Raw genomic sequence first — 26354 nt, forward strand, 5'->3', positions numbered from 1 at the left:
TGCCACTTCTTGCGGTCCTTTCCGAAGGGGAGATAATTTCCGCCCACCGGTTGCAAGCTCGTTAGATGTCTCTAAATCGAGTTGATACCGAATCCTTGCTTCTCTTGTTGTTTTCGCCAACTCTCTCTCGAAATTTCTCTAATATTCTCTCCCAATAGTGTGTGACTCATTGCCCCATACCAACAATTAAATCTTCATTAACATATATCCACGCTTTGCAAAGAGCCTCGTCTTCTTGAATTGAAAAATTGGCGGACCTGCTTTGCAAAGAGTCTCGTCTTCTTGAATTGAAAAATTGGCGGACTTTATAGATTTCTTTCCTTTTGATGTAGTTGAATGTTCATTTGGATCCATTGTTATACTTTGAGTAGTGATTGTTGTAGTTGGAGTAGATAGATTTTTTATGATAATTGGAAGCAAATGGTGAGAGAATTGTGTGAAGTAGTTGCTATATTGCAGTTTCAGAAAAACTAGCCGTTTCTAACCGTTGGGATGTTTGGACCATACAGACAGCATAGAATTTGTCATCCGTTACAACTTAACATACGGACAGCAGAGTTTCCGCCATCCGTCTCCCGAACTTAATAGCTGCTAAAATGTATCCGATGGAATGGTTTTTTGTGTTTGGCCAGCCAAATTTGGCTGGCCTGCTAAAAAGCCTATGTGCCACCTTTTAGTAGCCCATTATGGCAGCCCTCCATTGGACTTGCTCTAAATGTTGGAGAGCCTACACGGGCTAATCAACATTGTCTCTAAATATTGGAGAGCCTAAACACGACCCTCACAAATGTAAAATGTTATTTTTATTTTGCTCAATAGAATTATCCTTTTAAACAAAAAAAAAAAAAAAAAAATAGAGTTGGATGACACTTAAGCCCAAGGACCATCCATTGTTATTTCTTGTGCTTAACTGTCATTGTTATTTCAAGGCCCGCAATCCATTGTTATTTCATGAGTATAGTGAGAGCCCTGATTTTGGCTATCCTGTGGCAGTTTCTCAAAGGCCTTGAGTCTCAAAGAGTCAGTCATTGAACCACGTATAACGAGTGGCTCTTGAACTGGACTATGACCTTCTAGCATGCTGACAACTGCAGACATTGCGGGCCTAAGAGTAGGAGATGTATTGCTGCATAAGAGACCTATGTTGAGCATCGTCATTGCTTCTTTCTTAGAGAAATTTGCTCCAAGACTTGGGTCAACCAGTTCGAGGAGATTTCCTTGTTCTTGCAAGACAGAGGCCTGGAATTTACCACAATAAGAAAGTTTGTGAGCATCTTGGGGTGCGGCATCTGTTATAAAGAAACTTGACATGCACAAAAGGAAAAGGAAATCAAAACAGAACGCCCATTACCCAATTAAGAAGGTTAACAAATTCCTCTTTTGGTCTGTAATTTGTATTGCTTTTGCCGCTGACAATCTCTAATGCAACAATACCGAAACTATAGACATCTGCCTTTTCTGTCAAGTGACCCCGCATTGCATATTCTGGAGCCATATATCCTCTACAAACACAGCAAACGTGAAACGTCCGGTGTTAGGACGACGTTTTTTCATCACTTAAATAGTACAATTCCATAGACTTTTATCAAGGTAACGAATTCAATAACATGGTGAACATGTGAACTTCTATTAATTCCAAGGATGCACAAACTTTAAAGCTTTGCGTGTTCAAGTTGCAAGTCCAAAAATACTAACTAAATGTATAACGTGAATGTTTATTTAAGGTTGTTATTTCTTTCAAGTTTTAACAACCTAAGATGCCTCTACATAGATAAGACCTTTGGTCTCACAAATTAGTTGGTTGATTTAATGAGAATATAGTAGTGATTTTCGGATTAAAAGTGTGTTGATTTTAGGTTTTACTAAAATCTCCTTTTTCTATCAAATTAGGGTAAGAATTAGCATTAGTTTATCAATGGCGTGTTGATTAAAGTTGCTTCCGCCCCTTTGATTTTGTGATCCCTTTGTATACCAGCTGATTCATGGTACATCAAAAAGAAGATCAACAAACATTCTTAGATTAGACGTTCTAATGCCTGGGATTGATACATAGCTAAGGGTTTTACAAAATATTGTCTTCTATCCAACACAACTTTCTACAGAATAGAAAACACTTCCAGCATGCACTCATAACCATCTAGTAGAAATATAGCAAAGAGACTAAGAACAGATCCCCTCTTTATGGAACAAAAGAACTATTAAAAGGAAAATGAACTCACATTGTTCCAGCTATACGGGTACTGATATGAGTGTTCTCCTCATCATCAAGTTTAGCCAGACCAAAGTCAGAAATCTTAGCAGTAAGATCTTTATCAAGTAGCACGTTTGTCGCCTTCATGTCTCTGTGAACAATTTTTAGCCTCGATTCTTCATGAAGATACGCTAAACCTCTTGCTATCCCAAGGCAAACCTTACGTCTTGTGGGCCAATCTAGTTTAAGTCGCCCATCTTCAGGCCCTGAAATCAAGCCATACATATTTTTCGTAGTGTTTAAGCCAAAAACAGTTCTTCTTGAACATACCAATATCTAAAGATGTTTTCGAAATCTAGATATGATATAAAACATATAGTAACTGGCTTACCAAAAAGTGCACGAGCAAGGCTATTATTCTCCATGTAATCATAAACTAGTAATAGTTGGTTTCCTTCAATACAGCATCCAAAAAGCCTCACGAGATGTGGGTGTCGTAAAGCAGAAAGCATGCTTATCTCATTCACAAATTCGCGGTTGCCTTGCTTTGACTTTGAAGATAGCTGCTTCACAGCAATTACTGAACCATCTGAGAGGATACCCTAAGATCACAATTACTGAATCAAATCTCCATTCCTCTAATATGTATCTTATGTAGAAGAATATTAATATTATTTGCATGGTTCTTTTAGTTTGATTTTGTTTTACCCGGTAAACTTCCGAATTCAGTTACAGTGAAGATCAGCTCAAGTTGAAGATTATAAGATTGTGTATTAAAGACGATATATTGCCCGGTTAACTGAAACTTCAGAATATTATATTTGTAATTAATTCTAATGAAGCCAGTATTCAACTTTCATATTAAAGCCTTATATATAATGATTTCACATAATGCTATAGGAAAGAATATCTTCCTATTTATTCCCTTTCTTGTTCTATATAAGCTTTGCGTTAAACCCAAGACCAAGATTCAAATGCATTTCACTTCCAGATTAAGCTAGGCACCAAATTACATACACCTTCCCTGTGACAATTGAGAAATAACATTAGAGAATCCCAATCCATATTTACCTTGTAAACTGGGCCAAATCCTCCTTCACCTATTTTATTTGCAGGATCAAAGTTACCAGTTGCAGCTTTGATCTGCCTTAAAGTAAAGTAACCTGTTTGTAGTTCAAGGCCTCTGAGTTCTGTAGTAAAACAAAACCATTGTTACAACAAAATACACTTGCTTGCTACCTTCCATATAATAAGCTACACAATTTTACGTATACACATGTAAATGACCAGGCAATATACATGATGCTATGAATATTTCCATGCATGTACTTAAACTATTCTTTGTGCTGGAATCAGTTAATGATCCATATTTCCCATGTAAGTCAGTAAGTGTACCCACTGAATGGGACCTAGCCCATAAGCATACTTTAATAACATCTTGAGTTATTATCATTTAAAAACAATTATTTGCTCATTTGCTCTGGTCAGAAACATTTCAGGTCTCATACAAAACCACGAATTATTGCCTTGCAGTCTAAGAGACAAAGAAAGAGCAGTGTCGTCTTGAGGTAGAATCAATTGAGTAGGCTTCCCGCTTCCATGTGAATGCCAAAGAAATCATCTGTGTTCTCTTTGTTCAACTCACCTATACTGAGACAGATCAAATATTTCCCATAGATTTCAATCTGGATAGTAAAAGTGGAAGGGTGTAGCAGAGATTATGGGTATTATGTGCAAGGCTATTCTGTCCAACAATCATAACAGTAAACACACTAACAATACGATAGTAAAACTCCAACATTATGGGTGTAGCAGAGATTAAGACATTGATGGAGAACAAAAACGTCTAATAATCTACAAATCACTTGCGTTGGGGAGAGAGGAGAGGCACATTACTTTCCTTACACATATATCAGCACAGGGATTTCACACACATTGAAACTTTTTATCGAATAATTTTTTTTTTTTTAAATATGGGGAAACCTAAACCTGCAGCCACTATGTCGGGTAATACTGAAAGAAGATCAAGATACTCCTACTATCTCTTGTTTCACAAAAAAATAAATAAATAAATAAAATAAAATAAAGGACTGGAGTCCCTTATACAAAACTTATACACTAAACAGAACCAAGAGAACTACAAAACATGCACATAAAAGCAAAAATTACATTTTTGTTTATCTCACCTTTGTCCTCGAGATCTTTTCCTCCCAGGTAACCCAATTTCCAGAGGACTGCTAGAACCAATAAAACTGCCACAAATGAACCGACTACAATGCCCGCAATAGACCCAGCAGATAGCCCGGTACTAGGATCAAAGTCTATAGGGAGAGGGATATCATATTATAAGCACAAACAGATCGATCAAGAAGGACGAGAGAATCAAGTGTCTGTAGCAACCAGGAGAAACTTACTTGGCTTCACTGATATAGCCGATATAAGAGGTCCATATATATCACTCCGTGGAACAGCTGTAGTCCCTTTTCCTGCCCAGTACAAGTGAATTTCCAGAGTACTCCCAGTAACATTAGCGTCGCATTCCTTAAAAATGCTCTTACCAACACCCCCAGCTTCTTCAGCTATATTAAAATCCTTCCAAATTCTCTCACCCTGCAGGAAGTTGGAGCAAATTGATAAAAATATGTCACTGGGAATATACTATTAATAACAACGAGAACTATCTACTGCTTTATTCATTTGCATGACTTCTGATGAATCGAAAAGTAAGAATGTAACTAGAAGTTGAATTAAAGTTGAAATTAGTAATAAAATTAACCACTCACTTGGATATATATGTCAAATATTCGTCTCCCTAGCGTGTTATTTCTCTGATCACTTTTGAACATTATTTCAGCAAAATGAAGCTTCACTTTATAACTTCCCTGCCGTAAGCAGTGGCCATAGTACTTGAGTGAGAATGGAGCAATGCGGGCTGTTGAATACAGGTTTTCAGCTGAATTGTATATACTTGTTTGTTCTGTGAGGATAGCTCTATTGTTGCCTAAATAATCCCCTGTAGTACTACAAGCCCATTTGTCAGTAGAGAAGAATGATGATGGACCCATCCCATCCAAGTCCTGCTCATACTGCTCTTTATCGATGGACAACCTTTTACCTCCGCAATTCACGAACAAGTTATAGTCTGTAACAACAATGATAAAATATTTTATTCACAGAAAGAAATTTTTACCAGGATCCCTGGTAGATCATAAGCCAAAGTTGTATATGTGTGACTAATACCAAGTTCGTGAACTTACACTTGGATTTTCCAGGACAGGGAAGGTTCTTCTTCAAGCACCAATCAACTCTGCAAAATAAAAAATTCTGCTTGTTTATTTCTCTTGGCTGTCTTTTATGAATAGGAAATACGACTAGATGATCAGGGACACTTACGAGTTGGCTGGCTGGGCAGGAAAACTAGAAATTGCGTTCCTATTATACCACAGAAAGAAGGTCATTTACATAAGAAACCCAACGTATTCTAAAAAGAATGGAGCATTGAATATAAAGAACTAACAATTCATCTGCCTGACAGCTTGCTTTAGATGTCCCATTAAAATTGTTATAAGATATGTCACTGCAAGACACATTAGCAACAAGTTAATTTAGAAATTTTTAGATGGATAAGCCACATGCATTTTACGAAAAATACATACAAGTTGTATCTGGTTTCCGATAACCATGGGGATATTTGTCCAGTTAAAGTGTTATTTGTCAGATACCTACATTCATAAACTTCATCAGTCTAGCCAGTGATTGGAAAAGATAAAATGAAGGGTAAACAAAGACCATTACTGTAAGTCTGTAATAAACGGAATTTTATTTTGAAAAAACTCAAAACTTAATTATAATCTATATAGATGCTATTTAATTACATGAATTGCAGCGAGGTTAATGAATCAAGGGATTCTGGAATAACACCAGTCAGTCTGTTGAAACTCAGGTCCCTACAAAAGAAAAGGACGTTATAAGAAAAGCTGGGATAACATAAAACCAGAGTTGCATCCTGCTTAATATTTAAGTCTCCATCAGTGTCCTTAAGTGACTATAATAAAATGTATATCTAATGGCTTGACAAATGATTATCAAAGATAAACTGTAATGACAAATGAGAATCCAACAAAGCATGAAAATTCAGAAGACTCTAAGTAAATATAATACTACTTACCTGCAGACTTAGGCTTTCAAAAGATCATTACAGAAGGACTTGCACAGGAAATTATTTAGAAAGTTGATTAAGTTCTAAAGAAGATATTAAGCATTTTCAGAAGTATGGAACTGCATGGTTATTGTGAATATGGGAAATGGCCTGGATCATGTGGAACTCAAGTTACTCAAGTTTTGCAAAAACTACAGAATTTCAATTGAGTGCTAAAGAAACTAAAATCGTACACTAGAACAACAATATTTGGCAAGTTGATATGCAACCTTTTGACTAGAAAATGGGGTCATCCACATAAAGTTGCTTTCTAATCCATCTTCTCCGCCGAGACGCTACTGATTTTGATGGGGAACAAGGGTGTGGAAAGAGAAGAAAAGGATATGGAAATCCTTAATAGAAGAATAGAACAAAGGAGATTCAAGAATTAGACGAATAAAGAATTTGAGATTGAAGGAGATGAAGAATAATTGGAGAAGGAAAATCTTAGGTTTGAGATAATTGATAATTTGTTTGATTGAATAATTGAATCAATCAATCAAATTACAATGGCCTCAAGCCGTGCTGGGTAACCAAAAAACCTAGACTTCTAAATCTAATTAAACTCAATAAAAGAAACTACTAAATCAACTTACAAATTCTACTAATGCAAATCTCCTAGAAGAGAACCTTCTCATCCTACATCAGTCTCAGCTTAGCTGCAAAAAGCTGAATAGGATCTTGCTAGTAGTCCCAACTTATTATGTATGAGACAGTTGTGACAAGGGAGAGATAGGAAACGCTGCTCGAATGAACCTTATATCCCATGGCTTGGAGCAGAATGGAATCAGCGGCTAGAATTCTAGGGGGGCAGGGCAAGCTAAAAATGTTAAGTACCCTCGATTTCCATCAGTTTATTGTCCAATTCTGGTATCATTATGATGGTTGTCAGTTATCTCCTCTTTCTGACTTTGGACCGACATTTACTTCAAGATATCTAACTTATCTTATCATTAAAGATCATTGTTCACATATATTGAACTTTACTTCCAACTTTTAAGACAATGACCTAATTCCAAAAGCGACCACTGAACTTGACTCGTTTTTCCATTTTGACCCTTAAACTTTTTTTTGCGCTAAATAAACCTTGAACTTATAAAAAAAATCCACTTTGGTCCGTCGATTTGCTTTTGTCACGGAGATACTGAGTTGTCTAACCAAATAACATACGTGTAAAACTGTAAAATGCATTAGAAAAGGTTGCTTGTGTACTACATCTGCATTCGACATTGTTTTTATAATGCTTGTGCTTGATACATGTTGAATTGGTGAACTTATTATGTAAGTTTTGGGGAAGATTTACTAAAAATAATTCAGATCTCGTGTTTGGTTGAGGATACACTGCAAGGATTTTCACTGAACTAAATCAACATTCCGATGCCTGAAACCAATCAAAAGACCTAAGTGGAATTGTTTTACAAGTTCAAGGTTTATTTAGCCCGAAAAAAAGTTTAAGGGTCAAAGTCGAAAAACGGGACAAGTTCAGTGGTCATTTTTTAGCTATTAGGCAGAGTTTGTTGGTCAGTAAAGTCACCTCTATGCAAACTTTGATCACTTCATTCAACTGATATAACATGAATTAATTGTTTATTTTTCTTATGACAGTCGTCTGCCTTTTCTTGATTATTAAGTATTCTCTTGTTTTCAAACTCTTGCATCTCTTTTAATCCCTGGAGTCTATCAATCCAGATGTCAACCAGTAAGTATGACAGAGAAATCAGCGGGGAAAGAAAGAGATTAAAAAAAAGTTCAGACTGTCTATACTTATACTTGGGAGATGAACTTTGGAGAAGGGATTGGTATAGGCTCAAGAACGCCGAGATACAGGTTCTCGAGCGGGAGCGCACTCTTTAAAGAAAGTTCCTTCAACTAATTAACCTGACAAATAACATTATGACTCTAGCATTACTTTCCCAAAATCCAGTGAGTCACCAAAAACAAGATCACCAGGAATAAATACATTCTTACGTTGTTTGGGGTCAACATAGGATGGCATACGTTAGCAATTTGGACAGATTCAACACAAATAAGAACTCCCCCTGTGTCCCAAACCATGAAACTAAAAGCTTTTAGTGGAGACTTCATTATAAACTCATTGCAAAACAGGCTTTTGATATACGGAAATAAAGCATCTATCGAAAACACTGGGTTGTGACTTTCAGGTAGACAAGTTTCCAAAGAACGAAAGTTTTGACATCTCATACTGTTCCAAACAACCTGCTTCAATTCCATTGCTTTGGCTACTCCAATCTGTTTATTTTGTATCATCCAGTCCAATGGAAAAATAAATTCAACACCATTACTTGTAGAGAATCTAGACTGTATCCTTGGCACTAGATGATGAGAAGCTACCGAAGCATCAGTTTGAACTTTCTTTACATTATAAGTCTTAACAAATTCATCATCTACAGCCCCAATTTTCGTCAGACGTTCTTCTTTTCTAACCAAAGCCTTTGGTACACATTGAACTACTTTATCTAATTCACACTCTCGCAAAGATAGACGCTTGGATGCCGGGACTCCTACCTTGTCTTTATCTATGTCGTTCCCACTTTCTTTTTGTTTGTCAATAGATTTATAGATATCAACTGGAATTGAGAAAGAAGAAGTGGGTAGAGTGGGACGAAGTGGATGAACAAGAGTACACCACTGAGATCATTCAAACCGGAAGTGTCGCGATCGATGGTGATGGTTTTGATGCTTGGTTTTCTCTTTATTCTCACAAACCTGGAGCGGATGGTGGTGGGTCTTGAGTTACAACAACGCCGCGAAAGCGATCGAACTTGTTGATCGCAAAGACGAACTTGTCGATGACGATCACACTTGAAACTTTGTACAAGTGGTCTAACAGAGTGAAGAACCTTTTGTTTTTCTTGGTGGTGGTGACACTCGTCAAATTCATCAGGTGTGGTGTGCTGGTCCCATAGATTTTGAAAAAGAGGCAGTGGGCAGGTTTTGTGCGAGAGGTTTTTCAGAACAAAAGATGTTGACATTGTTGCTCTCTTTCATAGTCAGGTGGTGGAGGAACTTCCCAAGCAGGATCAGAACGACTATTTTTTCTTTCTTTAGATGATTTACCGAGTTGATCAGGAGGAGAAGGTTGGGGAGCTTGCCTAACCAACAAAGGTAATTTTTTTTTGTGGTGGTGGTAGTGACAATTTTTAAGAGGGGAAACATCATCCCTCTTTGTATGGTCGGAATCGGAATCATACATCGATTCGTTGGAGGAAAATTCGCATCCCTTCTCTGACTTGAATTTTCGCCTCAAACTAACAACAAATGATGGAGGTGGGGAAGGAGGTTCATACCTTCTTGAAGGAGTAAAACTCTCGCGGTGGCTGCAATATTATAGTAAGTTCTCTCATAATTGTGATCGGCATGGTACTTCGACCCATGGAAACTTCGATGATCGGGCGGCGGCGGTGACTCTCTTCTACTTCTCCAACAATACTCCATGACAATTAACCAAGAAAATTAGAATTTTTATTTTTATTTTTGTTTTCGCAGTGAATAGTGTTTGGTGACACAGTAACCCCACGGTGAACAGTGCTTTGGTGAATAGTACTCGTGAACAGTATTTCTTGAAAAAAAAATCCCAAAAATCGATTGGCTCTTAATACCAATTTGATGTATCTTGTTGGCGAAAGCTTCAACAATGGATGAACATCAATTATGATTAATGGACAAAACACCTAAATCTAGGATTTAAACCATCAAACATGAATAAAGAAATAATATTTATAAACAACCCACCTAACAATGAAGGCCTAGATGGCTTTATATAAGAGAACAACTACTAAATCTAATTGGAAACCAGATAGGAAACCAGATAATTCTTATTCCTAATTCAATTAGGAAACCAAATAAAATATAAACTACTAATTAATTATTTATTCCATGCTCATGCATCACTTATACATGAGAGATGAACTCCAAATCTTTGGAGAAGAGATTGGTATAGGCTCACTTAACACCAAAGATCTGAGTTTCTCGGCGAGGGAGCTCTTTAAAGAAAGTTCCTTCAACTAATTGCTTAGGACAAATAACATTATGACTCTGGCATTACTTTCCCAAAACCCAGTGAGTCTTCCCAGAACAAAAGAAGTTTAACTTTTATTGCCCTCTGATTATGTTCTGGATCATCTATTAAACCACACTTTCCCTTCTTTTGACATATATGGATCACTCATTCGAATGACATGAATCCATATAGTCAAAATCCATTAGCGGTAATAGAAAGGATAAACACAGAACAAAGAAACAGTGGGGAAAAAAGAATAGCATAAACCTAAACTAGCAAAACACAAAGAAACCTAAACTAGCGAGACACAAAGAAACTTACAGTTTCTTGATGTTTCGCATTCTTTCTCCAATGTATGAAGGAATTGGGCCAGTAATTGAGCAGCTTCTTAAAACCCTGCGCAAAAAGGTAAAGCTTAGTCCTTTACGAGACTAATAGTAAGATTACACAAGAAGTATATATCCACAACTCAACTTACAATTCTTCCAGTTTTGTCAGCTCTTGCAGATCAGGAAAACTCATACTCGATACATTCAGGTCAGATATCCTCCTGAAACAAAATGGTTTGATCAAACAAAATGGTTAAAAAGAAAATGAAAACTATCAGACAGTGGCAAAAGGATTTACAGTTCTGTTAGGTTTCTCAAGAGAGAAATGTTAGGAGGAATAGGACCCTCCATATTTGTTCCTTGCATATCTCTGCATTGGTCCAAATAATTGTTAGTTTGCAAAATTTCTGAAAACAAAAGTAAGAGATATTGAAAAAGGTCAGTTCAGTACTCACAGCTTTTTGAGTCTTGTCCAGTTTCCAATGAAATCAGGTATTCTGCCAGTGATACCAGAGGCACCTATCCTACTGCAATTAGTAACCGTATTTCAGACATGACATTCGTCACTTAAAATGGACTGCAACTTAATTTAGTAACATTAACCAACTTACAAGTCCGTTAAATTTGTGAGATCGCCAAAAGTTTCCGGCAATACTCCTGTGAAGTTGTTACCAGAAAGAAAGCTGCACAAATAAATAATTTGGGACTCACAACAGTTGTACTAGTACTGGTTTGTCAATTTTAATTCATAATGAGACGACCACTGGACACGCAAGCCTAAAAATCGAATGAATCATACGCTCTTTCCAGTCTAAGCAAATTCCCAAGTTCTCGAGGAAGTGGTCCTCCAATATTATTGTCTTGGAAGTTCCTACATATATAAGATAATAATTAACTTGGGTTAGTGAAATCATACTCATTTTATGATTTCACTACTGTTGATAGTTCAGGGTAACATCTTACACTTCTTCCAGAGTAGAGATACTACCGATTTCCAATGGAATGGTTCCACCGATACGGTTTCCCAACAAAGACCTGATAATATGTAGATATTTCAGTAATATATAATAAATGTGCAACCAGCTCCAAGAACAAAGATTTAGGCACAAACGCTTAAATTGACCAATAATTTCGGTTTTACGCATTATTGACCAATAACTTCAATTTTAGGACAAAAACGGACTGACATCAGCATCTTTCATTAATAATTTCGCTATAAGGACATTTTCGCTATAAAGACATTTTTGGGTTGACGTCAACAAATTATTTTTTATTAATACCAATTATGATTTTCTCTAACATACATGCAAACTCCACTATACATGTATGATATAAATTGCATGTGTATACCAACATGCACACATCATTATACATGTATATAACACACATGCAAATACTATTATGCATATGCATAATACACATACAAACACTACTATGCATATGCATACCACACATGCACACACCATTATACATATGTGCAACAAACATGCAAACACTACTACTACACATGCACACACCAGTATGCATACGTCCAACAAACATGCAAACACCACTGTGCATGTGTACAACATGAAATAAATTAAATTTCTTATGTTAGTCCTAACATAAAATGTGAGTGTGCTTAGGGTCAAAAACAAAATTGAAAAATCACGTGGGATTTTGATTTAACTGATAAAAACTTAAATGAGGGTAATATGGTCTTTAAACAGTGGTCAACCCGGTTTGTCCTTCAGCCATAATTATCTGCCGACCCAAACTAGAAGCTAAATTAATCCCCAATTCTGTCCTATGGGCCTGTTCTCTGCTCTAAGAAAGAGAACTTACAATCTGACGAGAGAGAGTGAAGCCCAACTTCTTGGAATAGACCCATTTAGAAAGTTTCGATTCAGGTCTCTGCACGAGAGAGAAAAATCAAGACCCAAATGTCATGGAGAATGTGAGAAAGAGTGTGTTGGGCCAAATACAGTGAGGCCCATGAAACTTTAGTCTTTATTGGGTCTGGGCCTGCTATAGTTTAGCCCATAATTGGACTCTTTACCAGTAGTCTACAAAAGTCAAATGGAAAAAATGTTCCTGGCTTACATTTCGGTCAAAAAAGGGAGGTTGGCGAAGTCATCCGGTAATTCTCCCTCTAAGCTCAATCCCTGGATCACACTAAAATTGAAACAAAAAACACAAACTATTAAAATTGTGAAATGCTATATAACCATTTGATCTTTGTGTAAATTAAGAAAATTACATACATTTTTGTGACGTGGCAAATGGTGGAGGCGTTGAAAGTACAATTACAGGTGACCCCGTTTGGGCGTCTATCATCCAAGCCTGATGCGGTCACATTTAAACCTTGACCTGTTGGTACGCACGAATTCGGGTTCACATTCCAATGTAGTCCCAATTTTGTGGATATTCGTCGAAGCATTTGTACTGTTATCACAAAAGTAAGTTAATACAGAAATTACAAATTACTACAAATAAAATAAAAAAAAATAATAAAAAAAAAAACAAGGCAATGATTTAGTTAATGGTTGACACATCACGCGTGTTTGAATGTATGATCTTAATTAATAAAATCGACTGGAGAGTGAGATTAGTATAATATTATTCTTGCTTATACTTTTCTTATGTTTATTTAACCAGAAACTGAAATACAGATATTTGATCATACAAGTGTTAGATATTTTATAAAATACAATTTGTTTTTTTTTTTTTAAATTAAACAATTTTATAGAAAAATATTTATTATAATGAAATACTCACATAACTTTGTAACTCCTATTTTGTGGCTTAAAATCATACTTAATTGTGGTAATTATTAGAGAGGTAATACCATTTTATGGAGTTAGTGCCCCTTTGGTGTTAATTAGAGTTATATATAGTTATCTCTCTCTATATATAGAGAGTAGAGAACTATAAGCAAAGGAGGAGAATAAACAAATTTGATTTTGTGAAGTATAGTTTTTCTTCAAGTTTTGTCTAGAGTACAGACCTAGAGTTCTAATAAGTTATTTTTACAATGTTGATGGTAGAGAACTAATCGTTAAGTTGTATCCTGGGAGTTAGTTGTCACGAGGGCTGACAACATCGTTGCAGAGGCAATAGTACCTTAAAGACAATGTGCAAACACTTGCCTCGATCAAACGATAAGTTCTATACTTTTTGTATATTTGAAATTAGATCTATTTGTTTTAGTTAAATAATTCCCTACAACAAGTTGCATCAACTCTTTTGTTCAAAATAGTTGTTTGATGATACCGTTATATGTTAAATTCAATGTGTTTCTTGACTTTCTTCAGAGTTATCGTTTTCGGTAAACCCTTGCATTAGTACATTATTTATTAAATTAATTTCGACTTTTATTAAATATATTTTTACTAGGGCACTGTTATTTTTAAAAAAGATTATTCAAAATGTGTACAAAAAATTTCAAATTTCATAATATAATACATTTACGAAGTGCCTAGTCAATATCTATATATCTATCTATATATCTATATCTTAATATTAAAGCTCCCACAAGGGGTATTTTTTTAACTCTATTAAAATTCAACGTCATCTCCTATTAAAACAAGAATTTCTTTCCTATTTGAAAAACGAAAATTCTTTTGTACAACGGGAATTCTTCTCCTATTATAACGGGAATTCTTCTCCTATTAAAACAAATTATAGCACTTCTAATTAAAGCGAGAATCCTTCTCCTATTAAAATGGGAATTCCTCCCCCATTAAAAATTTAGAGAAAATCTAGCGTATCTAATTAAAACAATAATTCTTCTTCTATTACAACAGAATCTCTCTCCCAATTGAAAAAATGGGTTTTTAAAATTTAATTAAAACTTTATTTAAAACAATTTGTTATAAAATTAAAACGGGTTAGCGACTAAAACGGTAGTCCCAATTTTATAAAAAAAATCTAAATGTCTTCAAAAGAACTGGTGCATATGCACGGGCTTACACGCTAGTTAATATTAAAACTCCCACAATGGGTATTTTTATAACTCTCTTAAAATTCCACATCATCAATTCTTATTAAATCGGGAATTTCTCTCATATTGAAAAGAAATATTCTATCACTTCTAATTAAAACATGAATCATTCTCCTATTACAATGGGAATTTCTCTCCTATTGAAAAAAATAAATAAATTAGCACTTCTAATTAAAACGGAAATCCATCTCCTATTAAAAACGGAAATCATTCTCCTATTATGATGAGAATTTATCTCCTATTGAAAAATAAAAATCTAGCACTTCTAATTAAAACGGGAATCCTTCTCCTACTAAAAACGGGAATCACACTTCTAAATTAAAATAGGATCCCCCATCCAATTAAAAAAAGAAAATCATTATCCTATTATAATGAGAATTTCTCTCTCCTATTGAAAAAGAAAAATCTAACATTTCTAATTAAAATGGGAATCGCACTTCTAAATCAAAATAGGATCCCTCCTCCAATTAAAAAAATGGATTTTTAAAACTTAACTAAAACAATTTGTTGAAAAATTAAAATGGCCACACTGGATATTTTTCTAGCTCTCTTAAAATTCCACATCATCAATTCCTATTAAAACATAAATTCCTCTCCTCTTGAAAAAATAAAATTCTAGCACTTCTAATTAAAACGGGAATCATTCTCCTATTATAATGGGAATTCATTTCCTATTGAAAAAGAAAAATCTAACACTTCTAATTAAAACGGTAAATTTTCTCATATTAAAAACGGGAATTACATTTCTAAATTAAAACGGATTTTTAAAACTTAATTAAAACAATTTGTTGAGAAATTAAAACGGTTTTTAAAGACTTGATTAAAACAATTTGTCAGGAAATTAAAATGGGTTAGCGACGAAAACAGGAATCACGATTTGTTAGAAAATTTATATATGTATAATTATAATTGTTGAGCAAGTTTTTAAAATAGCCGGTGCGTATGCACGGATTTATTTTCTAGTTAATATTAAAGCTCCAACAAAGGGTATTTGTATCGATCTCTTAAAATTTCACGTCATCAACTCCTATTAAAATGGGAATTTCTCTCCTATTGAAAAGAGAAACTCTATCACTTCTAATTAAAACGATAATATTTCTCCTATTATAATGGGAATTCCTCCCCTATTGAAAATATATATATATCACTTCTAATTAAAATGAGAATCCTTCTCATATTAAAAACGGGAATCAACACTTTTAAATTAAAACAAAATCCCTCCCCCAATTAAAAACGGGTTTTTAAAACTTAATTAAAACAATTTGTTGAGAAATTGAAATAGATTTTTAATACTTGATTAAAATAATTTGTTAGGAAATTAAAACGGGTTAGTAACGAAAACATGAATCACGATTTGTTAGAAAAATTTAATAGTATAGTTATGATTGTTGAACAAGTTTTTAAAAGAGTCGGTGCGTATGCATGAGGATCTCCACAAAAATTCAGCACATTTGGAAACTTCTAACCTAGGCAAAAGATGGTTGAAAAAACTCAATATTTTTGGACCGTTAAATTTTTTTAAAAAAATGTTAACAATTTTTATATAGGTTAGAGGGTTCCAAATTAGCTGAAATTTTGTGGAGATAATCTTTATAGTGAGCATATCATATCCACTAAAAGTTAGATTTTAATTAATTTTATAGGTGAAGTTTTACTTACGTACTTATTTTAACTTAAAAAAAGTATGTACTTCTAAGAGCGTATATATATATTTGAGCGTATATATATATATATATATATATATACACGCTCTTAGAAGTACATTCTTATGTGCACATTATAGCCACATTTTCGATATACAAATGAATTAAGGCTTGGTTTTTTGTGGAGATGATATCCCCACCATGAAAATCATTATCACAAAAAATTATAATATTTAGATATGTCTAACCATGCAAAAATTAGTGTTTATTTTTGAGAATTTTATCTAACGGTCAAATTTTTTTTGTGAGCATGTTCTAAGGTTAGACTTCTTTGAATGAGCTGAATTTTTGTGAGCATGTTCTCCATAGTGGGGAGATCATATCTACAAAAATTCAGCCTTTAATTCAACTTTTACGTCCAGAGAGAGAGAGAGAGAGAGACTACAATGAATGTGGCTCTATCCCATATGTATATATATAGGGTTGATTCCATTTACAACACTTTTTATACAACGTTTTATATAATACCCTTTGAAAATATGAATTAAGCCTTGATTCTTTGTAGATATGATCTGCACACCATGGAGATCATCTCCACAAAAATTCAACTCATTTGAAAACTCCTAACCATGAGAAAAATTGCTCTCAACCTATGAATTTTTATCAACGGTCCAGAAATATCAATTTTGTAACCTTTTTTTGGCAAATTTAGAAATGGTCAAAGGACCAGATTTTTTGTGGAGGTCATATCTATGGTGAGAACATCTTATCCACAAAAAATTAGCCCTTAAATCATCTTGAAGGGTTCAGTGGGAGGGAGGTGTTGTGTAAAACGTTGTATAAAAAAATATTGTAAACGGAACCTACCCCACCTGTATATATATATATACAGTTCTTCTCTAAAAAGTAGCTACTTAAGTTAACTTAAAATAAATACTTAGGTAAAACTTCACGTAGAAAATGAATTCAACCCCAATGTTTTGTGCATATGATATACTCAATGTAAATATCATCTCCACAAAATTTCAGCTCATTTGGAAATCTCCAACATTGGCAAAAAAAATATTGCAAAAACTCGACATTTCTGGACCGTTAGATTTTTTTTTAAAGATGACAACAATTTTTATCTATGATAGAGGTTTTCAAATGAGTTGAAATTTTGTGGAGATGATCTTTATGGTGAGTACTTCATAACCACAAAAAATTAGGTGTGAATTCATTTTCTAAGTGATATTTTACTTACGTACTTATTTTAAGTTAACTTAAGTAGCTGCTTTTTAGAGAATTATTGTATATGTGTGTGTGTGTCTACAAGAAATTGGGCTAAATGCTCATTTTTGGGTTAAAATCATCCTTAAGGACGTCCCGGTTTTGAAATCACCCATGAGGACAAATTCCAAATGAAACCAAAAAATCGGATTGGAAACCCCGGTTTAAAATCATCCTGAAGGATGTCCTGGTTTTGTCAGATCGGATCGGATTGGAAGTTTGAAAGAGATGGGTTCAGGATAATGATTGGAAAAGTTTATGATTTTTTTCGGAAACCAAACCCTTTGTCAAATCCGGTCCGAATTTTTTTGGAATTGGAATTTTTCTTTTGAAATCAGAAAATTGGAAATTTCATAATTGGCAACTTTCAGAAAAAATCAATAAATCAAACCTATTTTAGAAAAAAAAAAAAAAAAGAGATTGTCAGGTGATGTTTTGCAATTATAGTTATGGAAATGAGATAAAGAAAATAACAATGTGAATGATAGATAATTCGAAGACTAAAAGAGATTGTCAAGTGATGTTTTGCAATTATAGTTATGGAAATGAGATAAAGAAAATAACAATGTGAATGATAGATAATTCGAAGACTAAGCGAAAAGGACAAATGTTCGCTTTAAATCACTCACAAAAACCAGTCATTATTCAAAATCACCGAAAAGGACTAGGATTATTCAAATCCGCTTTAAAATATAAAAAAACACCGGCTCGACCCAACCAAAACTACCCGACTTATTTGGTATACGGTGTATACGCACATTCAATATGCACAACAATTAGTGTGCATTACCTAATGGGTTATGCATATTTTGTGCACAACAAATTTTTATACCTAAAATAGGTATGCACACAACAACCAGGTTTGAAAACCGCCCTAAAATATGTATGCACAATCTATTGAGGTGTGCACATTGTGTGTGTGTATATATATATTGAAGTATGCACATTCAATGTGCACAACAATCAATGGGGATCACCTAATGGGGTTGTATTGTTCCAGCTGAGGGCAGAAAAGGAGGTCTCACAGTCTTCTGGAAAGAAGATTTCTCCGTTGATATCATGGGAGCTACTACCAACCACATTACGGGTAAAGTTTCTAATCTAGGTATATCAAATGATTGGTACTTTACTTTTATATATGGAGAACCCTCTTCTGGCAATAGGAAGAGGGTCTGGGACGAACTGAGAGACCTATCTCTTTATATCCCAGCACCCTGGATGATTTTTGGGGATTTCAATGCAGTAGCATCTTTAGATGAAAAAATTGGTGGCCACAGTGTTCTTAACAGAAGCATGTTTGATTTTAATGATTTTATTAATGATATTGGTTTGATAGACCTAGGTTTTAGGGGACCTAAATTCACCTCGTGCAATAATTGATCCTATGGTAATCATATTTTAGAAAGACTAGACAGAGCCCTTGCTACTCCTAGTTGGGTAGATTTTTTCCCTGAAGCAAAAGTTTTTCATATCCCTAATGTCTCGTCAGATCACTTAGCACTAGGCATTACTCTAAAAAATTCTGAGCCATTACCAAATAAACCATTCAGGTTCTATGAAATGTGGTTACGTGATAATACATGCAAAGATGTGATTAAAGAAGGTTGGGATTCAGTGGAGGATGATCTTACCATGGGAATAGTAGGAAAAAACAGAAGCCACAAAGGAGAAGTTAAGGTTTGGAATAAGAGACTGATGCGGAAATATTTTTTGTGAAATAAGAAATGTGAAGGAGAAGTTGGAGAGTTTGATGAAACATGAGATGAATGAGAGGAATTATAAAAAGAATAAAAAGAGCTAAAGGAGAAATTGGTAGAGCTTTTTGAAAGAGAAGCTAGCTTGTGGAGGCAGAGATCGGGTCAAGTATGGGTAAGAGATTATGCAAGAAATACAAAATTCTTTCATATATCTACCATTTATAGGAGAAGAAAAAACAGGATTGAGAAACTTCGAGAGGATGATGGTTCATGGAAAAAAGGAAGAGAAGAAGTGGGTAAAACCATAAACAATTTCTTTACAAAGCTCTTTGAAACACAATACCCTCATAATTGATAATTCCATCCTAGATCTTTTCCCAACCCTATTATAACCAACAGGGGAAAATGAATTGTTAGGAGTTTGTCCCTCGATGAAGAGATATGGAGAATCAAAAAAATTGCATCCCTTGAAAGCCCCTGGACCTGATGGCTTTCAAGGGAATTTTTATCAAAGATGTTGGGATATAGTGGGCATCACTATTATCAAAACAGTGCAGGATTTTTTGTTATACAACACCCTTCCACTAGATCTAAATGAAACTTTTATTACCTTGATCCCAAAGATACCTAATCCAGATCACATATCCAAATTCAGGCCAATCAGTTTGTGCAATTTCACATACAAAATCATCTCAAAAATTCTAGCTAATAGACTAAAAACCCACCTACACAAAATTATCTCACCCTTTCAGGGAGCTTTTGTAAAGGGGAGGTTTATTGGTGACAACATAGGCTTAGCAAGTGAATTGTTTCACAATATGAAAAAGATGAAAAAGAAAAAACAAGGATGGTTGGCCCTAAAGTTGGATATGAAGAAGGCGTTTGATAGAGTTGAATGGTGTTTTCTGTATCAGATTTTTGAAAAACTGGGTTTTAGCAGGAAGTGGATAGATATGATTAAAGTCTGTTTGGAAACAGTATCCTTCCGAGTTCTTTTAAATGGCTCCCCTTTGAGTCATTTGTTTCCACAGCGAGGTCTAAGACAGGGAGACCCCCTATCTCCCTACCTCTTCATTCTGGTCACAGAAGCTCTCTCTAGAATTCTCAAACAAGCTGAGGATGAGAACAGGATTAGTGGCATCAAAGTGAGAAGAGGATCACCCCCTATCAGTCATCTACTATATGCAGATGATCTGATCATGTTTTGCAAGGCAAATTTGGATGAAATAAAACAGTTGTCAAGGATATCTTACTGAAATCTTTGCAATGCATCCGGGTCAAGAGGTCACTTGGAGAAGTCTAGTGCTTTTTCAGGTAGGAATGTGCATAACACACATCGAGAAAATGATTCTTAGGAGATGGAAGGTAAGGAGGTTCACGAAAAGGAGAAATACTTGGGAGTACCAATCATATTGGGAAAGAAGAAGGGAGAGGACTTTGAGTATCTTTTAGAAAGTTTACAAAGGAAAGTCGGTGGTTGGAAAGCTAAAATCCTTTCACAAGCCAGCGAGAACCACTTTAGTCAAATCAATGGGGCAAGCGGTGCCTATCTATGCCATGGGAGTTTATGCTTTACCTAACAAAATCAATGAAAGGATAGATAGACTCAATCGGGATTTTTTGGTGGAATGGAACAACAAATACTACCGCTTGGCATACTATGAGTTGGGAGAAACTTTGCAAATCAAAGGCAAATGGGGGTTTGGGTTTCGTGAAAGCCAAAGAAATGAATTTGGCCATCTTTGGCTAAAACACAGTTGGAGACTTATTACAGATGAGAATTGATATGGTCTAGAACTTTCAATAGTATATATAAGTGGGATTGTTTTAATAACCAAGGCGGTAAGAAGAAAAACCACAATCTTTTTTCTGGAGAGGTGTGCAGTTAAGTATGAAAGCAGTAGAGGAAGGATTTATGTGGTTACTTGGTAATGGCTCTAGGATAAAAACTTTTTCTGAACCTTGGTTATCTTTTCTTGATAAACCTCTTATTTTAGGAAACCACCTAAACCCAAAAAGAGTCAACCTGAACCTCACACGTAGAGTATCTGACCTATCTAGGGAAAACGAGGAGGAATGGGACATTACTAGGTTAGGAGAATTGTTTCCTAACCTTATCTCTGATTGTATTAAAACCTTAACTATCAAACCAAATGTCATTGATAAAATCATTTGGTGGAAAGATAAGAAGGGAGTTCTTACAGTCAGGTCTGCTTACAAGTTACTTGCAAAAGAATATGAGGAGGGTGAGAGCTCTAGAATGAATAAAAAGAGTATAAGGAGGATCTGGAAAATAAAAACTGATGCAGCCACTCAACTCTTTACATGGAAAGCTTACATGGGAGGTCTACCCACTGGAGAGGTTTTGATGCGGAAGAAGTTTAAAGGTGATGTAACTTGTGTTTTCTGTGAAAGGCACGTTGAAACTGATTATCACCTTTTCTTTGGTTGTGAGTGGAGTAGAACACTATGGTATGGATCAAACATAAGTTTGAGGCGATGCAAAAGAAGAAAAGGATATCGGATGTTGGCTTGATGATTTCATTAGGCTGGGAGAGAGACAAGGATCTACAGGGCTTCCAAAGTATCTCACGGTTTATGTATGATGCATGAAATCTGGAAAGCAAGAAACAAACTCAAGTTTGAAAGAAAGAAGAGTAGTTTCCAGGAGCTCTACACAATTGTGAATCAATCAGTCAAGAGAATCACAGAAGCCTATACTGAAGAGAACAATCCATCCCCTAATGGCCAGGATCTTCGTCATGTCATAAACAATACTTTAGATTTTAGTGTGCGCCATAGGGAGTTATACAACAACAGGAATCTCATCTCTTTTGATGGTGCTTTTAACAGATGTGAGAATAAGGGGGCGTCGGCCACAATATGCAGAAGTCCAGATGGTAAATTACTGGGGGCAGCATACATGAAATTCAATTGTCAAACAAACTATCAGGCAAAATGTTATGGGCGAAGTCACAACCGCTCTAATTGAAGAAACTAAAAGCCGGGGCCCTCTATAGTCTTGGGAGATAATCGTCAGTTGATGGACGTGCTTGCAGGGGAATGAGGAAAGCTTAGGTTGGCAAGTAGATGAACATGTGAAGAAAATTTTAAATTTATTTCAAGTTTGTAATATAAAAAATGAGTCCAATTCCGAGTTCTTTTGGATAAGCCGTAACACCAATGGAGATGCCCATGAACTGGCCAAGTGGGCAAACAAGATATCAGGAATTGGACCTCCTCCAAATTGGATATTTGAGTCAGAACTCCCTCGTATGAGATTTTAAATATATGGAAAGAAGTGGTTTATCGGAAAAAAAAAACAAACAAACAAACAAACAAACAAACAAACAAACACTAGACCTATTAGGGGTATGCACAATTGTGTGCATAGGTATGCATATATGCATACATGCACATAAGTCTATATTTATTTTTTCTTCTTAGTGTTGTTTTACAAGAGTTGTATTCACAATTAGTATGCATACCTAATGGGGCATGGACATTCAATGTGTTTACCTATGGGTGTATAATTAGAATAAAGTTTTCAAAAAAAACGGTCCGATCGATATTATTTGTCTATGCTGGATTATTTTAGTGTCAAATATAGTTTTTTCGGTTTCATTTGGAATTTGTCCTCATGGGTGATTTCAAAACCGGGACGTCGTTAAGGATGATTTTAACCCAAAAATGAGCATTTAGCCCAATATTTTGTAGACAAGTTTTTAAAAGAGCTGGTGCGTATGCAAGGGTATACTTTCTAGTATATATATATATATATATAATTTTTCAAACAAATCGTAATTCATGTTTCCGTCAATAACCCGTTTTACTTTCCTAACAAATTGTTTTAATCAATCATTAAAAACCCATTTTAATTTCTCAATAAATTATTTTAATTAAGTTTTAAAAGCCAATTTTTTAATTGGGGGAGTGATCCCGTTTTAATTTAAAAGTGTGATTCCCGTTTTTAATAGGAGAATGATTCCCGTTTTAATTAGAAATGTTAAATTTTTCTTTTTCAATAGAGGAGGAATTCTCATTATTATAATACGATAAAGATTCTCGTTTTAATTATAAGTGTTATAATTTCTCTTTTCAATCGGAGATAAATTTCTGTTTTAATAAGAGTTGATGACGTGGAATTTTAAGAGAGCTAGAAAAATACCCCTTGTGGGAGCTTTAATATATATATATATATATATATATATATATACTCAAATAAAACTTCACCTATAAAATGAATTCAATCCGAATTTTTTGTGGATATGACCTACTCACCATAAAGATCGTCTCAACAAAAAATCATATCATTTGGAAACCTCTAACTTAAGCAAAAGATGATTGCAAAAACTCGACATTTCTAAACCGTTGAATTTCTTTTTAAAGATGACAATAATTTTTAGCTAGGTTAGAGGTTTCCAAATGAGTTCAAATTTTTGTGGAGATGATATTTATAGTGTGTAGGTAATACCCACAAAAAATTAGAGTTTAATTCATTTTCTAAGTGATGTTTTACTTACCTACCATGAAGATCATTCTCACAAAAAATTATAATATTTGGATATATCTAAGTATCTAACCATGCAAAAATTAGTGTTCATTTTTTAACTTTTCATCTAACGGTCCAAAGTTTTTGTGAGCATATATGTTCTAAGTAGGGCAGGGAACGGGTCGGGTTCGGGTCGGATATGGCTATATCCGAATCCGAATAGTTTCATAATATCTGAACCCGAACCCGATTAAAACCAAAATTTAATATCCAAATTCGACCCGAACCCGAATCGAATCCGACTAACCCGATCAAATAACACTAAAAATAAAAATAAAAAAACCCAAAAAATATATCCGAATCCGAATCCGACAGACCTGAACCCGAACCCGAACCGAATAAGTAAACGGATAAAAAAATCAACCCGAACCCAAACTATTCGGATTTGGGTCGGGTCGGATTCGGGTCAAACCCGACCCGATTCCCTGCCCTAGTTCTAAGGTTAGATTTCTTTGAATGAGTTGAATTTTTGTGAGCATGTTCTCCATGGTGGGGATATCATATTTACAAAAATTCAGCATTTAATTCGACTTTTCAGTTCATGATTTTGTTTTGATTCGTTTACAATGTGGCTATAATGCTGCTACAGTGAATGTGCATCTATCCCTCCCCATAGTCATTCTCTAAAAAGTAGTTACTCAAATTAACTTAAAATAAGTACGTAGGTAAAATTTCACCTATAAAATGAATTCAAACATAATTTTTTGTGGTTATGGAGCACTCACCATTAAGATCATCTCCACAAAATTTCAGTTCATTTGGAAACCTCTAACATAGATAAAAATTGTTGTCATATTTAAAAAGAAATCTAACGGTCCAGAAATGTCGAGTTTTTGCAATCATTTTTTGCCAATGTTAGAGGTTTTCAAATAAATTAAAATTTTATGGAGATGATATTTATAGTGAGTATATCATATCAACAAAACATTAGGATTGAATTCATTTTCTAAATACAATTTTACCTATGTATTTATTTTAAGTTAATTTAAAGGCTAAATCTATGGTGCGCAGGTCGTATGGTGTGCTGGCAAATCTGAGCCACTCATACCAAGGGGTGCGTGTGTATTGGACGGCAGAAGTACTGATCCAAAGGTCTATATCCTCTGCGCACCATACATCTCGCGCATTGAAGAAGTGCTCTAATTTAAATAGTTACTTTTTAAAAAATTATTATATATTAAAAAGGTGCGGTTTCCAAGTGCTGCTCATTTTATCAATCCAATAAGTTCACTCATTTTATGTACAATGAAATTTGTGCGGTAGAGACAAGCTGAACAATCTCCAAAATTTTGTTAAGAATCACTGATCAATCTTTATTGCACTATATTTGATGAGACAACCAATTATTCGTTTAGACAAAGTTGCATGGCGCCATGACCCCACGTAATTGACAAAAAAAATTTGATAAAGTAACTAATAAAATCGGCCGACAGCTAATTTAATGTTGTTTGTGGGTAACATGTAACATGCATTAATATGAATGCATGACTGCATGAGCGATCCATGTATTTGTTGATGGAAATGCATATGCAAGTTTTGACGGAGCAAGTACGCGGGAGTTAGAAGCTAGCTAGCAAGTCAAAATAGGTGCAAGCTAGAGCAACGGCAAAAACAGAGATAAATTAGTAAATTGAATATATAATTTCACCAAACAACACAAAGAAATGGATGGAAATGTAATGAACTTCTAATGAATAATAGATAAACATAAAACTCACATTCATCAGTTGGTATAACTTGTGCATCAGATCGGAATTCTTCAGTGAAAGTCAGAACAATGAATAAAAGAAGAAGAGTATAAACAGTTCTCCTTGAGATTGCAAGAAAAGTTAACTCCATCAACGCTTCAAAACTCTAAGTTTTCACAAAAAAATCATGTAAGAAGTTGAAATGGAGGACAAAAACTAAGCCATAGAGAAAGAATGAAGAAGGCTTTGTGTGTGTGTGTGTGAGAGAGAGATGCTTATGATCGATATAATGAACCTGGAATCCAAATATAAACAGACGATGTTGATTTGGCACGCGGGAAAGTTAAAAATAAAAAAGCAATTAGGACAATAAAAAAGCAATAAAAAAGAAATGTGTAGATGTACAAGAGATTGGGTAATTAAGTTGGACTATATCTTATGCTATTAGAACTAAACCGCCTCGATCTGCTACTGCTGCACAAGATTGTCCACGTCAAGGCTGTTGTATTTGAACAATTTAATTGACGTAATTGTTGTTGGTTTTGGGCACTGTTATTTATTGCGTCTGTTGTTTTAATAATGAGTTGGTCTTCAGTGCGCATGCTGTATGGTACGCAGTATGTATGGGCCTTTGGATGAGTACTTCTTTGATCAAATACACTCTCACCCCTTTGTGTGAGTGGCCTAGATATGATAGCGCGCGGTACATCTCGCGCACAGTAGATTTAGCCTTTAATAATATGGGAATAATTGTACAAATCACTAGTTCAAAATGTGTGGTTTA

General features: G+C 34.8%; 1 protein-coding gene across 5 annotated transcripts; it reads right to left on the reverse strand.

The window, feature by feature from the left end:
• Positions 1-788: 788 nt before the first annotated feature.
• LOC147484442 (putative LRR receptor-like serine/threonine-protein kinase At1g53440) lies at positions 789-26051 on the reverse strand. Of its 5 annotated transcripts, XM_086576857.1 has the most exons (25): positions 25866-26051; positions 25601-25736; positions 12983-13163; positions 12822-12893; positions 12564-12632; positions 11703-11774; positions 11539-11610; positions 11351-11422; positions 11195-11266; positions 11038-11109; positions 10889-10960; positions 10732-10806; positions 6067-6138; positions 5848-5913; positions 5709-5768; positions 5585-5623; positions 5449-5498; positions 4975-5333; positions 4606-4801; positions 4378-4512; positions 3263-3381; positions 2583-2793; positions 2220-2457; positions 1352-1502; positions 789-1239 (listed from the first exon to the last, which is right to left on the reverse strand). In XM_086576857.1, the coding sequence occupies exons 2-25, from the start codon at positions 25719-25721 to the stop codon at positions 925-927; spliced, it is 2961 nt and encodes a 986-aa protein (XP_086432983.1). In that variant the 5' UTR covers positions 25722-25736; positions 25866-26051; the 3' UTR covers positions 789-924. The 5 variants fall into 5 exon arrangements, with proteins under 5 accessions (XP_086432983.1, XP_086432982.1, XP_086432984.1 ...); XM_086576856.1 differs by lacking the exon at positions 25866-26051 and having other exon boundaries at positions 25601-25832; XM_086576858.1 differs by lacking the exons at positions 12564-12632; positions 25866-26051 and having other exon boundaries at positions 25601-25832.
• Positions 26052-26354: the final 303 nt, after the last annotated feature.

Source organism: Coptis chinensis, chromosome 8 (genome assembly GCF_015680905.1).
Source record: "Coptis chinensis isolate HL-2020 chromosome 8, ASM1568090v1, whole genome shotgun sequence".
NCBI classification, from domain to species: domain Eukaryota; kingdom Viridiplantae; phylum Streptophyta; class Magnoliopsida; order Ranunculales; family Ranunculaceae; genus Coptis; species Coptis chinensis.